The sequence below is a fragment of the Bos grunniens genome, chromosome 13, assembly GCF_055505025.1.
Source record: "Bos grunniens cultivar Pamir isolate PY7600 chromosome 13, Bosgru_T2T1.0, whole genome shotgun sequence".
NCBI classification, from domain to species: Eukaryota; Metazoa; Chordata; class Mammalia; order Artiodactyla; family Bovidae; genus Bos; species Bos grunniens.
Window position 1 is genome coordinate 4,175,015 of NC_141177.1, and position 19,187 is coordinate 4,194,201.

Here is a 19,187-nt window from a genome sequence, read left to right on the forward strand (position 1 = left end):
CAGCCAAGTAGCTCCCTGGCCCTCTGTGTCCCGCGGGGGCGTAGGTTGGAAATGTGCCTGTGTCGGATTACTCAGCTTTGAAACTTAAATTGTTTGAAGAGAACTTGTGTTTTGTTTTGCTGGATGGTTTCTTGGACCAGTCTGATGGCAGAGGCTCCTATCACCTGTTGAGAGGGCAAATTGATTTTTTAGAAAGAAGGCGTGGGTGGTGGAATTGGAATTCCCTCTTTCCCACTGAGTCATCACATCCTAATGTGAGTCATTTTATGACTTGGAGGTTCCCAAAGGTTGTATTTTGAGCTTTGTTTAATAAATATAAATGCATATGCTTAAAATAAAAATTTTTTGCTAAATTAAGTACTTTTCCGTGGATTCGTCCCCTGGAAACATTGGAACTCACTTAGAGAAGACACCTCCTCTTCCCACCTGTTTTTCTCCATGGGTTTGGCTTCACCGCATCTGGTGTCTTCTGAAACAATTGACTTGGTCTGGAAGTCTCTCTGCCTTGGACTTGCCTCTGGGAAAGGTCAGCCTTCAAACTGGGCTTGACCATGACTAAGGCTCTGTAGACCTTTGCCCTTGGTGACTCACGTCCGCGGTGTCACAGGTCCCTTGGGCCAGAGCCCACCACTTATACACAGCTGGCTGGGGCTTTGAGCGTTCCCCCAGCAACAGAAGTCAGATCGCAGCTCAGGAGCCCACCCCCACCCCCAGAGATAGAGAAGATGGTCTTCTTTTCAGAGGGCTGTTTGCCTGAACTCCAGTCCTCTTGTATGCAAGAACAGACTTTGAAAAAGGATCCTGGTATTTCAGTGTCTTAAAAAGAGGACATGAGTTTTCTGATTAACATGGGCCCTGGTGTTTTCACCATCAGGAATTGTTCTTGGCGCCAACAGACTTTCTGTAATTTGCAATTAGCAGGATGGAATTTCCACCTCCGTCGAGAAAATCATATCTTTTATTAACGAACTGTTTGACACCCTCTTGCATTATTTTTTTTCCTACAGTTTTGGTTGCGTACTTTTAAAAACAGTAGGAGTGCTATGTGTTTAAGGGTAAGCAGGCTGAATTTTGGATCGTCCGGCAGATTTGGCTTGAAGCCTGGATAGACCTCATCTTTTGTGCTTTGGGACTTGGTTTCCCCATCTGTAAAAGGGGGTTTGGTGGTATTTGGGCCGTAAAAGGAGCTCAAGGGTCTGAAAGTGCTGGGCCATGGTAGGCGCCCAGAAGACTTCAGCCGACTGTCCACGTGTCCTCTGAGAGCTCGATTTACTTACCTGAACGAGTAAGGCCCAGGTTGGTTTCTCGTCTGGGAGAAGGGTCCTTCCTGGCACAGGCAAGCCTTTCCCCTCCTCTCAGCTCCCAGCCATCAGACCCTGCTGTCATGCCCGATGCGATGGAGGGAAACTGAGGAACGTCCTGCCGCCTACCCCCTCTCACAGATGGGAAGCCAGCTCACCGAGGGGGGTGGGCAGACTTCCTTGAGTTGACAGCACACGTCAGAGGAAGGCTGGGCCCCACACCCCAACTTCCTGGCTCCCTGAGTGACTGTGGGGGCTGGTGGAGGACACCTCGGGATGACGGCCCATCGCTGAGGAGAGGTGCCCCTGGGCTGGGATGAAAGCTGAGCTGAAGTCTGGCGTCTATGCAGATGACGTGCTGATGCTCTTCTGGCCTCGTTCCTCCAGGCACGCAGCCCCCGGGATTTCCGTGGCTGCTCCCTAGATATTTATTAGAAACCTAGTGTGCACAGGTTCTGTGCCAGGCCCTGGGGGCAAATGACCAAGGAGATCCCTGCCCTCAGGGCATGGCTAGTTTCAAACTTGCCTACAAGGAGGTCACTTTGAGATCGGATGAGTGCTGTGAGGACAGGGGAACCAGTCCTAGGAGCAGGACCAAAGGGTCTGGAGGTTAAGAGAAAAATACAGGATGCTAACCTGAATCCAGATTTCTTAGTATGAGTGTGTCCCACGCAGTGGCACAGAGCTTGGGACATACCGGTCGTTTAAAAAGTATTCCTTGCTTGCTGAGATTCACATTTAACTCCACAGTCTGTATTTTGTTTCTTATATCTGGCAAGCATGGGCTGTGTAGTCAGGGAGGGCTTCCCTGAGGACATGCCTTTGCACGGAGCCCTAAAGGCGGGAAAGAGGGAGCCAGATGGGTGCTCGGAAGAGTGTCCAGGCAAGAGGAACTGCCCCGGGCCAGGGTCCCAGCATGGGGCTGAGCCTGGGGTGTTTGGGGAACTGAAACCAGACCCAGGCGGCTGGTGCAGGGCGAAGGCGAGTGCGACACCAGTCAAGCCTGGAGAGGTCATGGGGGGCAGGGGCCAGGTCAGGCTGGGCTGTGTGGATGTGGCGAGGAGTTTGCATTTCCTTCCAGAAGCGAGTAGCTGTTGGAGGCTTTTAAGCAGGGAGATGTCATGATCAAATTTACATTTTTAAGATTGCTTTGGCAATCTGCACGGAGAATGAGCTCGGGGTGGAGGCGGGGTGATGGAGCCGTCCCTGCAGTTGTGCAGATGGGGACACGGCAGGTGGGGTAGGCCTACCAAGGATGTGGGGAGGCGGAAGGAAAGACGGGAGGTGTAGGAATCAGGCTCTTCCTTGCCAGCTCTCAGGAGACCCATCGAGGGCAGTGGCACCATTTCTGTTGTTCAGTCCACTCAGTCGTGGCTGACTCTGCGACCCTGAGGACTGTAGTCCTCCCAGGCTCCTCCGTCCATGGGATTTCCCAGCAAGAATACTGGAGTGTGTTGCCATTTCCTTCTCCAGGGGATCTTCCCGACCTAGGGATCGAACTTGCGTCTCCTGCGTTGGCAGGCAGATCTTTACCACTGAGCCACCTGAGGAGCCCAGTGGTACCATTCTGGGTGGATGAAATCCTAAGGGGCCATTCCTGACCGCCCCCCCCCAACCCCGCATCTGCTCGGCTCATTAAGCCCTTGCATCCAGGGAGCGTGAGTTTTTCTGCTAGTTAAGCAATCGTAAAGAGCAGACCCAAATGACTTCAGCCATCTTCATGGAGAAGGGAGCTAATTTTAAAAAGCAGAGCCAGGCCTGGGAAGCATCACAAGCCGTTTCCTAACCCAAACTGACACTTTGATTTCCTCCCGGTTTGCTTGGAGCCCAGTGGCACGCTCACGGGCCCCAGTGAGGACGGGCTTGCTTCCCTTCTTCTGGGAGTGTGCTCCTTTCTGAGGGGGTGCTGACGTGAGCCCACCGTTGACACGAGGCTGACTGCGGAGACTCCAGCCCGGCCTGCTTGCTGCTTCCGGATGCGCTGCTCCATCAGGGGGTTCAAGAGCTGCCTGCAAGAGCTCCACGGGACCATCCACCCACAGACCCACTGGCCACGGGGCCGAGTGTTCTCCTGGCGGCGGCGCCAAGTTAGAGCAAAGGCTGGGATATTTCTTGAGCCGTGTGCTTCCCACCCCATTGTTTCTCTTACAGAGTCTTGCTGAGGCTTCTGTAGACCCAACCTCTTTGCCCGAAGGAGCTGGCTCTTTTAGCCTCTGAGTAAAGACTTGGAAGAGCCTATTTTGTGCTGGCTGCCAGCCCCTCTTAATTTAGGACAGGGGAAGTTTGCCCGAACATCTGCTCGAGAGACCGAAGTCCTTTATTTCATCTCAGCCCAGAGCAGTAGAAGCAGACTTGGTCTTCTCGAGCCTCTTCTGTTCTGGGCAGGTTTTCCGAGTCCCGGACCTAGGGTAGCAACCCGGAGTGGATTACCTAGAATTATCTAGAACTCGGGCTGAGTGGCTCGGGTTGAGTTTGACTCCTTGTCTGCACCTGTAATGCCAGGCTCCTGCAGTCAGTTCCCTCAAAGGACTCTTCACAGACAGGCGGTGATTTTGCTTCGTGGGGTCTTTTTGCAGAGTGGCCAGTAGCCGGCCGTTTCCTGAGCTCTGGCAATGGGCTGAGTGCCGGGGAATCCTGAGGTCAGTTTGTGCATTTAGTCCACCTGTGTTTGTGGAGCATCTATTAAGCGCCAGACATGTCGTCCCGGGAGAAAGCAGAGAACAAGTCGGCGGTGTGGCCCTGCTCTCTGGGAGCGTGTCCCCGCCCTCCATTCAGGCAGCCAGGCCAAATGTCTAAAACTGCCTTTGGGGCCTTAAAAAAAATGGAAATAATGGTGGAAAGACCCATATTTGAAAGGAAAGAAAAATCAGGCACCGTGCCACCTGTCAGAATTATTTTTTCAAGAGCAAAATCTTCGTTTTTTTAGGTGAAATTTCATCTTGAAATGGCAGTAGCTAGTTAAAAAGTCACTAAGCCATTCTGTAGGCCAGTTGGCTTTAAAAAACAGAGAGAGCTGTGGTAAAGTGTACGCTGGGCTTCCAGGTGGCTCAGACCGTAAAGAACCTGCCTGCAGAGCGGGAGAAACCCGGTTTCATCCCTGGGTCGGAAAGATCGCCTGGAGAAGGGAATGGCAACCCGTTCCAATATTCTTGCCTAGAGAATCCCATGGACAGAGGAGCCTGGCATGCCACAGTGCACGGGGTCTCAAAGAGTCAGGCACGACTGACTATACAAACCACACACAGCATAACACTGGTCATTCTAACCGTGTGCAGGCGTGTCGTTCAGGAGTATGGAGATGCAGCCACAGTGCTGTGTAACAGCGCTGTTTTCAGGACATTTCCTGTTTCTGGAACAGGAGATCTGTGCCTGTTAAATGACACCTCCCTCCTCCCCCAGCCCCTGGGAACTGGCAGCCCCTTTTCTGTCTCTATGAATTGCCCTATTCTGTGTGCCTCATATGAGTAGGATCAAACCATCTTTGTCCTTCTGTGCCTGGTGTATTTAATAATGTTTTTAAGGTCTGTGCTTATAGCACATATCAAAATTTGCTCCCCCTTTAAGGCTAAATAATATTCCACTGTATGTATCAGTTCAGTTCAGTCACTCAGTCATGTCTGACTCGTTGCCACCCCACGGACTGCAACACGCCAGGCCTCCTTGTCCATCACCAACTCCCGGAGCTTGCTCAAACTCATGTCCACTGATTCAGTGCTGCCACCCAACCATCTCATCCTCCATCGCCCCCTTCTCCTGCTCCCTTCAGTCTTTGCCAGCATCAGGGTCTTTTGCAGTGAGTCAGCTCTTCGCATCAGGTAGCCAAAGTATTGGAGCTTCAGCTTCAGCATCAGTCCTCCCAATGAATATTCAGGACTGATTTCCTTTAGGATGGACTGGTTGGATCTCCTTGCCATCCCAGGAACTCTCAAGAGTCTTCTCCAACACCACAGTTCAAAAGCATCAATTCTTTGCCACCCCACGGACTGCAACACGCCAGGCCTCCCTGTCCATCACCAACTCCCGGAGCTTGCTCAAACTCATGTCCACTGATTTGGTGCTGCCACCCAACCATCTCATCCTCCAGCTTTCTTTATGGTCCAAGTCTCACATTCATACTGTATGTATAGAGCACTTTTGTTTTTCCCTTTATCCACTGATGGTCACTTGGGTTGTTTCCATCCCACAGACCTCTGTTTTCCTTGAAGAAGCACTTTGCTGCTTCAGCCACCACTTAGATTATAACTGTTACTTACTGCAGTGATGTAATAAACTCTGATCATGTCAACAAATGACTGAATCCTGAGGCATGAAATGAAGTCATGGCCCCTGAGGGTGTCCTGTAGGACAGGTGATGGTGAGGGTACCCAGAGGGGATAAACTTGGTCCAAAACAGGGGACTTCAGCTGAGTCTTGAAGGCCAAGCCACCGCCAATACCCACCTACCCTCCATTAACTTGGCGGAGGGGCTGCATGGGCTTGGGAATCTGCAGCTACGTGATGGAAGAGCTCAGTTCAGCCAGTGAGAGGCTGAGGAGGAGAGCGAGGCACCAGACATCAGCATCGTCCCTTTCTTGGATTAATTTGTTACTTGATCTTCTGACATAGCTCACACTGCAGCTAGTGGGGATGTGGTTTTTGATGAGGACCTGTGCTTAGCTCAAACTGCCTTCTGAGAGGCGGACACATGTCTCTTCAATGACCTGTGACCTGTCTTTGATTTTAAAAAGTGAGGATTTTCTCAGAAGAGCTCTATCCGGGGTTTCACACACCGGACGTACCCTGTCTCGATGACTTGACTTCAGATTCCTTGACATCTGTCCATCTGTCCTCCCTTGCTTCCTTTTGAGCAGCGGCTGATGTCAGCTCCTGGTTTTTCCCCTGCTCCTGTCAGCAGCCTTTGGAGCTGCTGACACTTTTGTACATTCAGACATGAAATGTTTACTAGACACCTGCCATGTGGTGGGTGTTGGTGAGGCAGTGGCAACTCTTAACTTGCTCCCCTCCACAGAGATCTCTTCCCTTTGGGCGTAAACCTGTGTCTCCCCTCGTCATTTCAGGAACTGCAAGGCCAGGACACGCAGGCTGACTTGTTGGAGACGGCTCCAACCGGCTTAGTGCTTGTTCTTCCTGCAGGTCATCTCGATTGCATCAGCTTTGGTGGCAATCACGACTTTTTATTACTTATTATGTTGGGAAATATGTCCTCTACAAGTTGAAATAATGCCTGGAAACTCAGTTTCTTTGGGTAAACCTGCTGGTCCAAGACGACATGGTTCAAATCTGACCTATCACAGAAGCTGCTAATCACCATGCTTGCAAAGGGGGTGGGGGTCGTCCTTTGGCCAAATGTCGGGACACAATACATACCCAGCCCACCTTGGAGAGGTAATGCTATACCTGAGCAGATTAAAGGCTCTGAGCAGTCCTGCAGTGAAGAAATTCACTTGCCTGACTCTGCTTTTGCCAAATGCTTACTAGCTGGTAGAGCTTGCTTTCCTTTCTCATAAACCCATTTAATATTCTTCAGAGCCAGTGCTCCACAAAACACCCTGGAAACACTTGTGGAAATGATTTGTTTTAGCCCCAAACTGCCCACTGGCCAATGTAGGTGGTCAACAAAAGAAATCTATTATTTGCAAATGCAGAGTTTTGTTTGGCCCAACTTGTTGGCCCCAAACTGGGGAGCCAGAGCCCTGCTTCAGGGAAGGAGGGTTTACCACTGAAACCTCTCCATGCCTGTTGTGACGGGTCACGTGAGAGCCAGGCTGTCTGTTGACTAAAAGGTGGAGGGTGGGCGCCTGTGTTCCCTCCCTCTCCAAGGCCTCACGAGCCAGGACATTGTTTAAACCTCTGAGGACAGAATATGCGAGCCACCTGTGTTCTCAGACGATGGAGAAGTCATGTCTGGGACAGCCGTGGGTCTGTAATGGGGCCCCTGCGACAGTCTTGGCATATGCAGAGCATTTTGGAAATAGCCTTTGGTTGAACAAAGCTTATTATAAAGTAAAGCGTATAACAATCTTTGTATTTTAAAGAAAGATGTAGATATTTAAATATAGAGAAAAAAGATAATGGTTTTGGGATGATGGACAATTTCTTTTTTTTCCCTGGTTTTGTAGCGTTGCCCAGTTTTCCATTGTCCATGTGCCTTCTCTTTGCAAAAAGAAATATGTGTTTATAGAAATAAAAATACGTGTATATACATACGTGCATACCTAGTGCACACATACAGGTGTACTTTACTGAAATGATCTAACCTAGAAGCCAAGATCAGTATAAGTTGGTGAGTTTTTGTCTTAAATCTTCGGTTGCTAAGAATTCCTTCAAAGTCTGTCATTTCTAAATTTTTCCAGATGGGCAGCAAATTTGGGAGATGGAGGCCACGGTGGATAAAGACAAGAGCCAGCCTGTAAGCACCCACACGCGCTGACCGGATGACCTGTCCTGTCCACCCCCAACCCTTGTGTTCTCTTTCCCTCTTTTTTCTCCTTCCTTCATCAACATCCCAGTGCTTTGGACCAAATAGGCATTTAGTGGGCATTGACTTGACGAGTGAATTACATGTTTCCTGAGCATCAGACCCTCTGATTTATAACAGTGACATCTTAATATACTTTGATAGAGTAAGTAGTAAGTCATCTTTGCTGCAGCTGAAAAGTCAAGTTCCCTTTAATTAGAATTTTGCCTGTAAGCCTGCAGGAAATGTCATGAGTCTTTTTATTTTTATTGAACTATAGTTGGTTCACAATATGCTGTTGGTTTTGGGTGCACAGCAGAGTGATTCGGTTATGTATGTGTATACATATATATCCATATTTTTAAAATTCTTTTCCGTTATAGATTATTGCAAGAGATTGAATACAGTTCCCTGTGCTATAGAGCAAATCCTATTTGTTTTATACAGAGTACTGTGCGTCTGTTAATCCCACACCCCCAGCGTGTCCCTGCCCACCATCCTTTTAGATGGGCTGGCTCACTGTGCTTAGGACCTTGGATAGGAATTTACTTGCGGTTGCAGTTAAATTACTGACAACTTTCTTTCAGAACATGCTTTTTGTTGAGATTCCGGAGTATCGGAACAAGCACATTCGGACTTCGGTGAAGGTGAACTTTTACGTCATCAACGGGAAAAGAAAACGAAGCCAGCCTCAGCACTTTACCTACCATCCAGGTAAGGAGTTCTCTCTGGAGGCCCCTTGGGCGTGAAGAGGCGGCTGTGTGTGCGGGTGAGGACGCCTGTGATCTGCTGGGCGGCTTTGGGCAAGTGACTCACCCTGTCTCAGCCTCAGCTTCCTCCTCTGTCAGATGGCACCTTCCTTATGAGAGCTGTAGAAATCCAATGTGTGTAAAGTGCTTGGGACCGTCTACATCAACGACATTAGCTACTGTTATTAGTATTTTCCTTTGCAAGGGCAGAATAAGAATGGGGCACACGTAGGCTTGTTTACTGGAAGACGGCAAGGTTGATGACTCCTCTCTCTGTCGTAGATTTGATCACAATAGAGGCAGAAAGTGAATATGCCCTAAAAGCCAGCTCCTTAGGGACCCCACAGTAGGTGGTCACTTGGTGGATAAACAGTTACTGAGTGGATCACCAGGCCAGGAGGCCTCATTCCCACCAAGCACTGCAGTCCCAAGACAGGCAGCGAGAGCCATGTTTCATTCATTCCTTTGTCAAGAAAATATCTGAGTGCCCACTCAGTGCCAGGTACTGTTTAGGGTGGGCTTCCCTTGTGGCTCACACAGTAAAGAATCTGCCTGCAATCCAGAAGACCCAGCTTCGATCCCTGGGTGGGGAAGGTCCCCTGGAGAAGGAAATGGCAACCCAAGCATTGCCTGGGAAATCCCACGGACAGAGGAGCCCAGCGGGCTACAGTCCAGGGGGTTGCCAAAGAGTCGGACACAACTTAACAACTAACCAGTAACAACTGTTCAGGGTGCCGGGGTCCCAGCATTGAACAAAAAAGACCAAGAAGAAGAATCCTCTCTTGGAGGAGCCCACATTCTAGTGGGGGAGGGGCAGGTTGAGATATAACTGAGCACATGGAGTGCACAGACATTTCAGAGGATGCTGAGTGTGGTGAAGGACGGCAGGCAGGGAAGGGATGGGAGCTGCCAGGGCAGAGGCAGGAGGTGGAGGCATAATTTTACATCAAGCTTTTGTCGGAGCTCTCCCCCTGGGGGAAAAGACAGCACATGTCCCAGGGCTGACGGCAACCCCCCAGCCACTTTCTGCCGTCGGAAAGACCTATAGTTCAAGGCCATCACCCAAGGTCAAACTTCTAACCTAAGACAGTGGCACAGGGGGAGCCTCTTGCCCGAGCCCAGATCTCTGATCCCGGCCGTCTGGCCTCCCAAGGCTGTGCTCCTACCGCCATCTGCCCATCCTCCATGCCCCCCGGCGGCGCTAAAAGAGGTCCGCCCGGTGTGCTCTTCTCTTCTCGCAGTCCCAGCCATCAAGACGGAGCCCACTGATGAGTACGACCCCGCCTTGATCTGCAGCCCCGCCCACGGGGGCCTGGGGAGCCAGCCGTACTACGCGCAGCACCCGATGGTGGCGGAGCCCCCCTCCTGCCTCGTGGCCACCATGGCTCCCTGCCAGCAGTTCCGCTCGGGGCTCTCATCCCCCGACGCGCGCTACCAGCAGCAGAACCCGGCGGCCGTCCTCTACCAGCGGAGCAAGAGCCTGAGCCCCGGGCTGCTGGGCTACCAGCAGCCCGCCCTCATGGCCAGCCCGCTGGCGCTGGCGGACGCCCACCGCTCCGTGCTGGTGCACGCCGGCTCGCAGGGCCAGGGCGCGGCGCTGCTGCACTCCGGCCCGGCCAACCAGCAGGCCTCGCCCGTCATCCACTACTCGCCCACCAACCAGCCGCTGCGCTGCGGGAGCCACCAGGAGTTCCAGCACATCGTGTACTGCGAGAACTTCGCGCCTGGCCCCGCCAGGCCCGGCCCGCCCCCTGTCAGTCAGGGTCAGAGGCTGAGCCCTGGCTCCTACCCCACCGTCATCCAGCAGCAGAACGCCCCCAGCCAAAGAGCCGCCAAAAACGGACCCCCGGTCAGTGACCAAAAGGAAGTGTTACCCGCGGGCGTGACAATCAAACAGGAGCAGAACTTGGACCAGACCTACTTGGATGACGGTAAGAGGCTCGTCTTCCTCATTGCGCCTGAGTTCCATGCCCTGTAGCCAACCCCCACCCCCACCCCAGCAAGCTGACTGTATGGCCTGGGTAGCCTCCTTTACCTGTTTGGGGCCTCGGTGTCCCCCTCTTTAAATGAAGGGAATTGGATAAGATGATCTTTAAGGCCTCGCCCAAGTCTGTGCATGAATCATTGCCCAACAGGAGTTTGGGGTGGGCATTAGGGGTTTTAGTTGCTCCCCCCTAAAACCATGGCAACAGAAAGAGCAAGTGAGGGCACTTCTGGCCCTAGGAGTGTGCTCCGGGTCACAAACTGGGTCCGTTTAACTGCTTCCACTCTCTTTTCCATCTGCCAAATTTAGACCGAGGATAGGGCAACAGAAAGGAAGGAAAGCTAACCTTTTATTCCTGGAGAGAAAGGGAAAAAAAAACCTCCCACTGTATAGTCTTCTGTTGTGTATTTAGGGGAGGGGGTGGGGTGGAGGGAAGGGGAGATCTTGAAGGGTGGCTGCCTCGGAAGGGTGCATGAATGGGGGCTCGCAGGCAGGCTGCAGGCGGGCTCCACCACGTGCCCGTGGAACAGAGCCGTGCATTGATGCAGGGAAACAGTGAGCTTCCGCTGTGGTGAGCCCAGCTGATGGGCTGGTTGGGCCAAAGGACAGATGCAGAGGCAGCTTTGTGTCTCTAGGTGCCCGAGTCGGGTGGCAGGGCCCAGCGGGGGGGCAGGCTCGTTGGGAGTGGCAGTGTTGATGGCGTGGGTCTGTGATCGCAGCGAGGGAGGGTGAGCTGTGTGGACAGGACTCACCTGGGACCAGCCAGGTGCCGCTGCAGGGGCAGAGAGGGCGGGGTGGGCAGAGCGGCCTTCCCCTGGGGAAGGAAGGAAACGGGTGGCTTGGATTTCTCAGTGAGAAGGAAAGCCTGTCCCACTGGCTGGCATCTGCAGCTCCAGCTTCGCCCTTGACTGGCAACAGCATCTGAGACACCCTGAAATGTCAATTATTCAGGAAAATTTACTGTCAGGAATGCACCCAAGGCATAGGAAGTAAGGCAGAAAGCTTCGAAATAGCCACAATAGTTATCATGAAGACCAGGTGCTAGGTGTCAGACACAGTGAGTGCAGGGCACTCACTCAGAGACTGTTGACTTTTACTTTATGCAAAGTTTTGACAATCCGCCATGTTTTGTAGTTTCCACGTCCCCTCTCTAGTAAAAACTATCTTTCAAAACCTTCCCCCCAAGTGGACCCAGCAAAGGTCCTGAGAACCTCTTAGTTTAGAGTCAGGCTGCCCCAAGTCCTTACAAAGGTGACCTCGGTACTGCTGAGTTACTCACTGAGCTCACTGGTCCTGATCATTCAAACGCAGATCGAGTTAGGAGCACTGTGCTCTGTTTTAGAGAGAGAGACCCTGGTGCCATCCATTCGCAAAACAATGTATACCCGAAATGGCCGGCGAAGATCAAGCGTCGATGCTTAGCTGAAAGGGGTAGAAGACTGCACTGGTGCGGAGCGCCTTCCCCACTGAGATGATGGAGTGGGCTGTAACCCGACCGCTCTCCATGAGTCTGCCCAGGGCTGGATCAGGCAGAGGCGCTCCATGAATAAGTGATGCCGGAGCAGGGGCTGAAACTGTCCTCCCCTGACTCTGTCCCACGTTGCTTTGGTCTCTGGAGTAGGAAATGTGCTGGCCCCTCCCACCCTGTCCGTCATCCCACCACACAGACCAACACGAGCATCTTGGAAAGAGAACGGGGTCAGTTGCATCAGGACCCACGATCATTAGTAAGCTCTGAGCGCCTCTTGTTGCTCAGATAGAGGCTTGTGTTAAGGGGGAAGCAGCTGAGCGTGGGAGACCCTTTGGGGCCTCTGTCTGTCTGAACACAGGCAGGTTCAAGGTCAGAGTGAGGATGGCCTCCCAGAGGGTCAGTAACACGAGTCAGCTCTAGGGCTGTCTTGGAAAACCAAATACAGTGAACCTGCTTCTCTGGGTGGAGCCTTTTTTTAAGTACACTCTCCGTAAGCCCAGGCTTCCCTGCTGGCTCAGTGGTAAAGAATCCGCCTGCCAATGCAGGAGACACAGGTTCAGACCCTGGTCCCGGAAGATGCCCTGGAGAAGGAAATGGCAACCCTCTCCAGTATTCTTGCCTGGGAAATCCCATGGACAGAGGAGCCCGGCAGGGTACAGTCCATGGGGTCGCAAAAGAGTCGGACATGACTGAGAGACTAAAACAAGAAACCATAAGCCCAGTTCCCTGGAATCTCAGGAGGCGTTCTCTGAAACGAGGGTTCTGTGGCTGGAAAAGGGGAGAAACACTTGATAAAACCAGGTTTTCATAGCATTTGTTGACTGCTCGACTTCTCAGAACCCTTACTGACCTCGTGGACACTCTCGGCTTCTAAAACAAGAGAGAATTGCTCCATCACCTGTACGACTCCAGGGGTGCTGCTCACATCGAGTATACTCTGTGTGAACAGAGCCCTTCCAGCTGTACAGCCTGGCGGGCCTGGGACCCCTTTCCCCTGACGTTCAGGAAGAGTAACGCGGAGGCATCTCAGAGTTCAGAGCCAGCCCTGTCCCATCCCGTGGGCTGTGTTCAGGCTTCATGTTCCTGGGGCCAGAGCGGGGCATAGGGCAGGGGATGGTCTCCACCTGTGTGGCCCCAGATGCAGCCCTGTGGCCGCTGGTGAGATGCTCTGCGCCTGACTGGTGGTGTCCCCAAGCCTCTGCCCAGCCCTGGTCCCTTCAACGGGAAGGCGCCCGTGTGGCCCGTCGTGTGCTCAGGGCTGACTCCAGCCTGCCCCACCGCTGTAGCCGCCAGGAAGAGGGCTACAGCGTCGTCTGCCAGCTGCTGGCTTTGAGGTCCCTCTCGCAGACGCCTTCTGGCCCGTGTACTCACAGAACGTTCTCAGGCTTCGCCGTTGACTTCATGAAGGTGGGGTTCAGACCGGTCAGCTCTCTGGCATTTCTTCCTGACCAGTAAACTGGAAATCCCGGGGTCATCTCTCTAGTCTGTCTGGGAGGCCTGCTAGGTCCTTTTCCATCCCTTTGATCAATTCCCCAGTGGAGATCCCCCCAGAAAATATACTCTGGCTGCCCAAACTCCAGCAGAAGATGCTCCCAGGGGCAAGGATGGGGGGCTGTTTCTCAGATGCCATTCCTCTGCCTTGGGATTTTGGAAGACTTGACTTTCTTTGGTTATTTTGTGAGAGCTGGGCTGACTTGCTTTGAGGGTCAAAGGAAGGTTCCGCAGCTGGAAAGGGAAGGGGTCACCACGGAGGACTGGGGTCCAAATGCAGACGCGTCACCCTTGCAGTGGCCACGCCGCCCTGCTGTGATCCCGGGAAGCCCCGGCCCTTGGCGCTCTCTCCCCGACCCTTGGCTCACAACCCGGCCTGTCTGCTCTGCGTCCCACCTGGTCCCACCGCTCTCCTTCCCAAGCTGCATTCCTGCACACAGACGCTGTCTGTCTTGGCCCCTCTTTTTTTCCCTTGGAACTCCAAAATGCAGCTTCTGCTTTCTCCACTCCAAGGACTCGAGACGTTTTCCAAAAGTCTCTTTCTGAGCTAGCAAAATAAGTGATATTCCAGGGCCAGTGTATCCTCACTCCTCTGCTGTGTGCCTGCCTGGACCCAGGCTTGCTTTCACAGTTCTTCTGAAATGCGTGCTTTGCACACACGTTCAGTTTTTTTCCCCCCTCTGTCCCCCTTGTCCCCTTCTGTAACTGGCTTCTCGCTCTAAAGCCCCAGGCTATACCTGGGAAATACCTTCAGCTCAAAACAGTAGCCTGATCCTGAGAGCCCTGAGCAAATCCTTCCCTCCCTCCTTTCCCGCTCCCACGCATCGGGCTCCTCTCCTGACTTCCTCTCCCCTCTCCTCCATCTTGATTTAACTGGTCACCTTCTCTGTACCCTGGTGGCTCAGATGGTCGAGTCTGCCTGCAGTGCAGGAGACCTGGGTTCAGTCCCTGGGTCAGGAAGATCCCCTGGAGAAGGAAATGGCAACCCACTCCAGAATCCTTGCCTGGAAAATCCCATGGATGGAGGAGGCTGGCAGGCTTGCAATCCATGGGGTTGCAAGAGTCGGACCTGACTGAGCGACTTCACTTTCTTTCTTTCCCTGTACCAGGCACAGTCCTGGGACTCAGGGATGCGCTAGTGACAAGTCAGAAGTCCTTGCTCTCGTGGGGTGTCTTCCGGGTAAAAGAGGCAGATGTTAGCACAGGAGGTAACAGACAGGCGTCTTGCAGACGGCGGTAGAAAGCCACGAGGGAACGCACACAAGGTCAGAAGCCAGAGTGTGGCTGGCTGGGGGTGGTACAGCGAGGCTGGCCCTGAGAGGTGGGCTTCAGGGACGATCCGAGGGAAGGAGTTTCAGGAGGCAGAGTCAGCAGGCGGGAGGCCATGAGCTCCGAGGCGTGGGCTACTACTCTTGGTGGGTTTTCGTCAAGAGGGCACCGTGAATTGATTTCCCTTCTGAGGCCGTCACTGGCTGCCTTTGGACAGTGGACAGTAGGGAGGCGAGAGATGGAAAACAAGGGCTTTGCTTCCTTTTAGACAAACCCCGAGACAAAGGCAGTGAGCCCCGTGGCCAGTGCTGTGGGGGAGCGCGCAGGGGCAGGGGGATGGCACGTTTGACAGAACGCTGCCTTGCGAGTCCTCTCCTCAGTGCGCTGGTTGGAGACAGAACTTGCACTGCCAGAGTGCGGTGAGTTTACAGGGAGTTCTGACCCGTCCCCTGCCCAGGACTGAGGGGCTGCTGCATGTGCACCCCCAGGGCGCCTGCCTGGGGCAGGTCGGCAGTGTGTGCGCGTGTGGGGGGCAGGCGGGCGGGAGAGGCTCCGGGAAGCGGGGCCTTGGAGGAGACGCCTGCGGGGTCCCGCTGGTGACATGGTCTCCAAAGAGCTGCGGGTTCGCAGGTCCTCAGGCCGTCCCGTCATGGGCTCAGGGTGGCGAGCCTGTGCCGGCAGCCTCGAGACGCTGCCGCAGACAAGAACGCCAGGGACGGTGGGGAGGCTAGGGATTCAAAGGAGATCCTCCGTCCCCTTGTCTTAGGGAGAAGGATGAGGTCTCAGTGATGACCAGAGCCTCTGCCGTTGGCTCTTAAGGATGGCAGATGGTGTGTGTGTTTATACATGTCAGAAGAGCACGGACCAGTTTGGTTGTGGATCTACTTTTCTGTTCTTCATAGGAACTAAAAAATCGTTTCTTGAAATACGTTAAATAAGTTTGATTATTTCTACACACTGAAATGCAGGCACACTTAGAAATTAGTGGTGTGTGCTGAGTCTCACCAGGTGGACTGCCGTGCAGTTACCACCCGGGCCATGCAGGACGCAGCATGTGGTTAGGACCCCAGGAGCCCCCACGGCCGTTGCCCTGCCTTCCAGCCCTGGGAGTTCGTTTTGCCTTCTTGCAGAAACAGAAGTCATGCAGCCACGCTCTCCTGTGTCTGGCTTCCTTCCACCACCAGTAGCTTGCGAGATCCAGCAATCCTGGGTGTAGCTGAGGTTCATTCATTCTGTTGTCCGTGGAGGGAATTTTCTGCAGCCTCTGTGTCCATGTTGCTATTGATAGAGAGGACTGGGTTGCTCCTCATTTCATGGAGAAGCCGTGTGAACACTCTCGAACTCTTCTTTGGCCGTCCACACAGACGGTCAGGAGTGGAGCCCTTGCCAGATGGTTTTCCAAAGTGGTCATACGAGTTTCGATGCCCACTGCAGTGCAGGGGGTCGTGTGGAGTGGTTTGAAGGGTAGTTCACTTTGCATCTTCTGACTCTGGGACCGGCTCTCATTTCTGATGAAGAGACCCAGTTACGGGGGACTCAGACCCAGGAGCAGCAGGCTGTGTGGGTATAGGAGCTCTGACCTGCTCAGATACTCAGGGCTGCCAAACACGCGTTAAGGTCTGCGCTTGTAAATACGGTTCCTAAAAGACGTCCAGCAGTTATCATTCGCTCCCGTAATAGTGACAGTGGGCATCCTGATAGCCTGCTTCCCTTCAGGCTTCTTGAGGTGCCTTCTGCAGCCTTGCCTTTATTTTGGTCCCTTTAATGCTCTGACCTTTTTTGTTCGATGAGAATCCTCCATGTGGACAAAGGGTAGGGAAAAGCCCCAGAGAAGGCACCGACCTGTGACTCTCGGGGGTGGCCCTTCCGGCCCCCAGAAGCAGAGGGTCCACGGGGGGCCACACACGGCTCAGGTTCAGTTCCCTGGTGCCCCTCTCTTCCTGCCCCAGGAGAGACCTGGACAGGTTAGAGTGAGCCCCAGACTGGCCCGTGGTGGCAAGGCAGCCCCCAGGAGCTTTTCCTTGAAACTTGGGCACCGCACGGGTGCAGCGGAAGGAGCTGGCCACCCTTGCGTGAGCCTCCGTGGAGGTACTTGCCTGGGGCTTCCAGGCCGTTGAGCCAGAGGTGCAGCCGGCCACACGAAGTGTTTTCAGGACCGGAGTCTGCCCTCAGCACTCTGACCTCCGTTTGGTCTTGTTTGAATCTTCTGCTTCCCTTATTCTCGGTTCTCAGGACTTACTTGCCATGTCTCTGTAAGACACGTTGAATGGAGCTTTGAAATTAGGCTTCGTACTTACTTGTGGCCTTGCTGTGCCTCAGTTTCCCCATCCATGGAATGGGCACGATCCCAGCTCCTCCCTCGTAAGGTGGTGGTGAGAGTGTATTGAGTTAAAGTGCGTCATATCTTAGGAACAGGGCTTTGCCCAAAGAACTCCCCAATAAATGTTAGCTGCTCTTTTTGTTTCTGAATTTAATTGACTTCTTGGAGGACAGGGTTCAAAATTTTTACCATACGTCTGCTTAAGAGAGTAAAAATCAGCTATTCTGGTCTTTGGCGATGAGCCCATGTGCCCTTATACCCTGTCTCTTCCACGTGGGCTGGAGTAGGGGGGACAGAGCCCCAGGACTCGGGCTCATGGTTCCCTTCCCAAGCTTCTCTCCGGGGCCATGGGCCATCTTCCCACACAAGGGGCCGATGCCCTGGGCCCAGGGCCAGCTGCGTGCCCGGTGGAGCGTGAACGTCAGGCCCAAGTTCTGCTTGCTGTGCCATTGGCAGAGGGTCCCAGCCTTTTACCCAGAGGCTCAGTGTGCCAGAGCGTGAGAACCAGGCCAGGGAAGAGTGGACAGACAGACAGGCACACCCTCCAGCGTGTGGGAAGTGGGGAAGCACACCTGCCTGGCACGGCTTTGTCCGGCAGGTCGGGGGGCTTTCACTGGGGCTGCTCAGGGCCCACGGCAAGGCTGTCACAAAGCAGCTCGTGTTTGGAGAGGCGGGCGAAGCCCACGACAGCCTGCCTGCCGCTGACGACGGCCGTGCGTCCGGCCGCTGCGTTGGCCCGGGAGGGCTGGGCTTCCAGGCAGCCTCCCTGGGGGTGGTGGCGCTGACAGAGGCCGACATGCAGGGATCCTCTGCTCTGATGAGAACCGAGCACAGTGCTTGCCTGGCTGATGGCACCGTGGAGAGTGTGACCTGGGTGTTGTAGCGTGGGGCTGGGCAGGGCACCAGAAAGCACCAAGACCAGGTTGAATTCACACGCCTTTTGTGGGCACCAGCAGAGTCCAGGCTTCTGCTAAAAGCTTTGGTCAGCCGTCTTTTTTAAAGTTCATTAAAAGATATCTGTATTTTATAAAGGCAGTATGTCCGCATGCTTGAAAAAAAACAATACAAAAAGATACCCAGTGACGCCTTCCTCCCATTTTTGCCCTGCTCCTTGACACCAGTTTTCTCAAGCCTTCTAGAGTAGTGTTTCTTGGTTCTGTTTTGTTTGTTTAATCACTAATGCCACCCTTTCCACTTAGGCTCCTTTTAAAATAATTTTTTTCCTAATCACCACCCCCATGAACTGTCAATCCCAGTACCAGGCCCTTTGCGGGGCCACAGACCATCGTGATATATAAGATCGTCCTCGCCCTTGGGGATGTATCGTCCCAATTGGGAATGCCTGCTGTGGTTTCTGTTTGTAGTCGTGAGCACAAGCAGATATATCTTCTTCTTTTCCCCCTTGGTTCTACCAAAGGGAGCAAAACACGCCACAGGCCCCCGCAGTCGGGAATGAGCGTCTCTCGCTGTTGCAGGCAGCACTTAGGCACCCGTCACACGGGGAACGGGCGGGCGTGTCGGGCGCCCGCTCTCAGGAATGGGATGTCTGCTCTGAGGGTCCAGCTTTGACTCGGGGCCTCTGGCTGTAGAGCTTCTGGAATTGTCTTCCTGGCTCTCAGGCTGGCCTCAGCGCTTTCCTCCTTTGTGACCTCAGGCTGATGACAGTGGCCCCCGACTCTCAGGGTGACCACGGGCATGGAAACGGCAGCATCCCTGTAAGGAAAGCACTCTGACCCGTATGTGTGCGTGGGGTGCTCAGTGGTTCATATTCGTTTCTGCCACCACCATCATCGATTCTGGGCCATTGCTACCGTCTCCGTGTTTGTGTCCCCTCAGTTTATAAGTTAAAGCGTATCCCCCGGTGTGATGGCTTTAGGCCATGGGCCCTTTGGGAAGTGCTGAGGTCCCGAGGACGGAGCCCCATGACCGGGGTTGTTGCCCTTAGAGAAGAGACCTCTAGTTCCCTTCCGCCCTGTGAGGCGGGGATGAGAAAGCAGTCGTCTTGGAGGAAGTAGGCTGTATCTGCCGGCACTTTGATCTTGGACTTCGCAACCTCTGGAACAGTGAGAAACAAATATTTGTGTTTATCAGCCCCCAAGTGACTATTTTGTTATGGCCGCCCGACCTGACGAAGACAGACATAGG

At 53.5% G+C, this 19,187-nt stretch overlaps 1 protein-coding gene across 11 annotated transcripts in view; it reads left to right on the forward strand.

The window, feature by feature from the left end:
• The window catches only part of NFATC2 (nuclear factor of activated T cells 2), a 160,301-nt gene that overhangs the window by 104,135 nt on the left and 36,979 nt on the right, over positions 1–19,187 (forward strand). For all 11 annotated transcript variants that reach the window (XM_086331337.1, XM_086331339.1, XM_086331345.1 and 8 more), the window contains 3 exons: positions 7,655–7,710; positions 8,346–8,472; positions 9,749–10,438. In XM_086331337.1, coding sequence (XP_086187463.1) covers positions 7,655–7,710; positions 8,346–8,472; positions 9,749–10,438 — 873 coding nt within the window. The remainder of the gene's footprint in view (positions 1–7,654; positions 7,711–8,345; positions 8,473–9,748; positions 10,439–19,187) is intronic.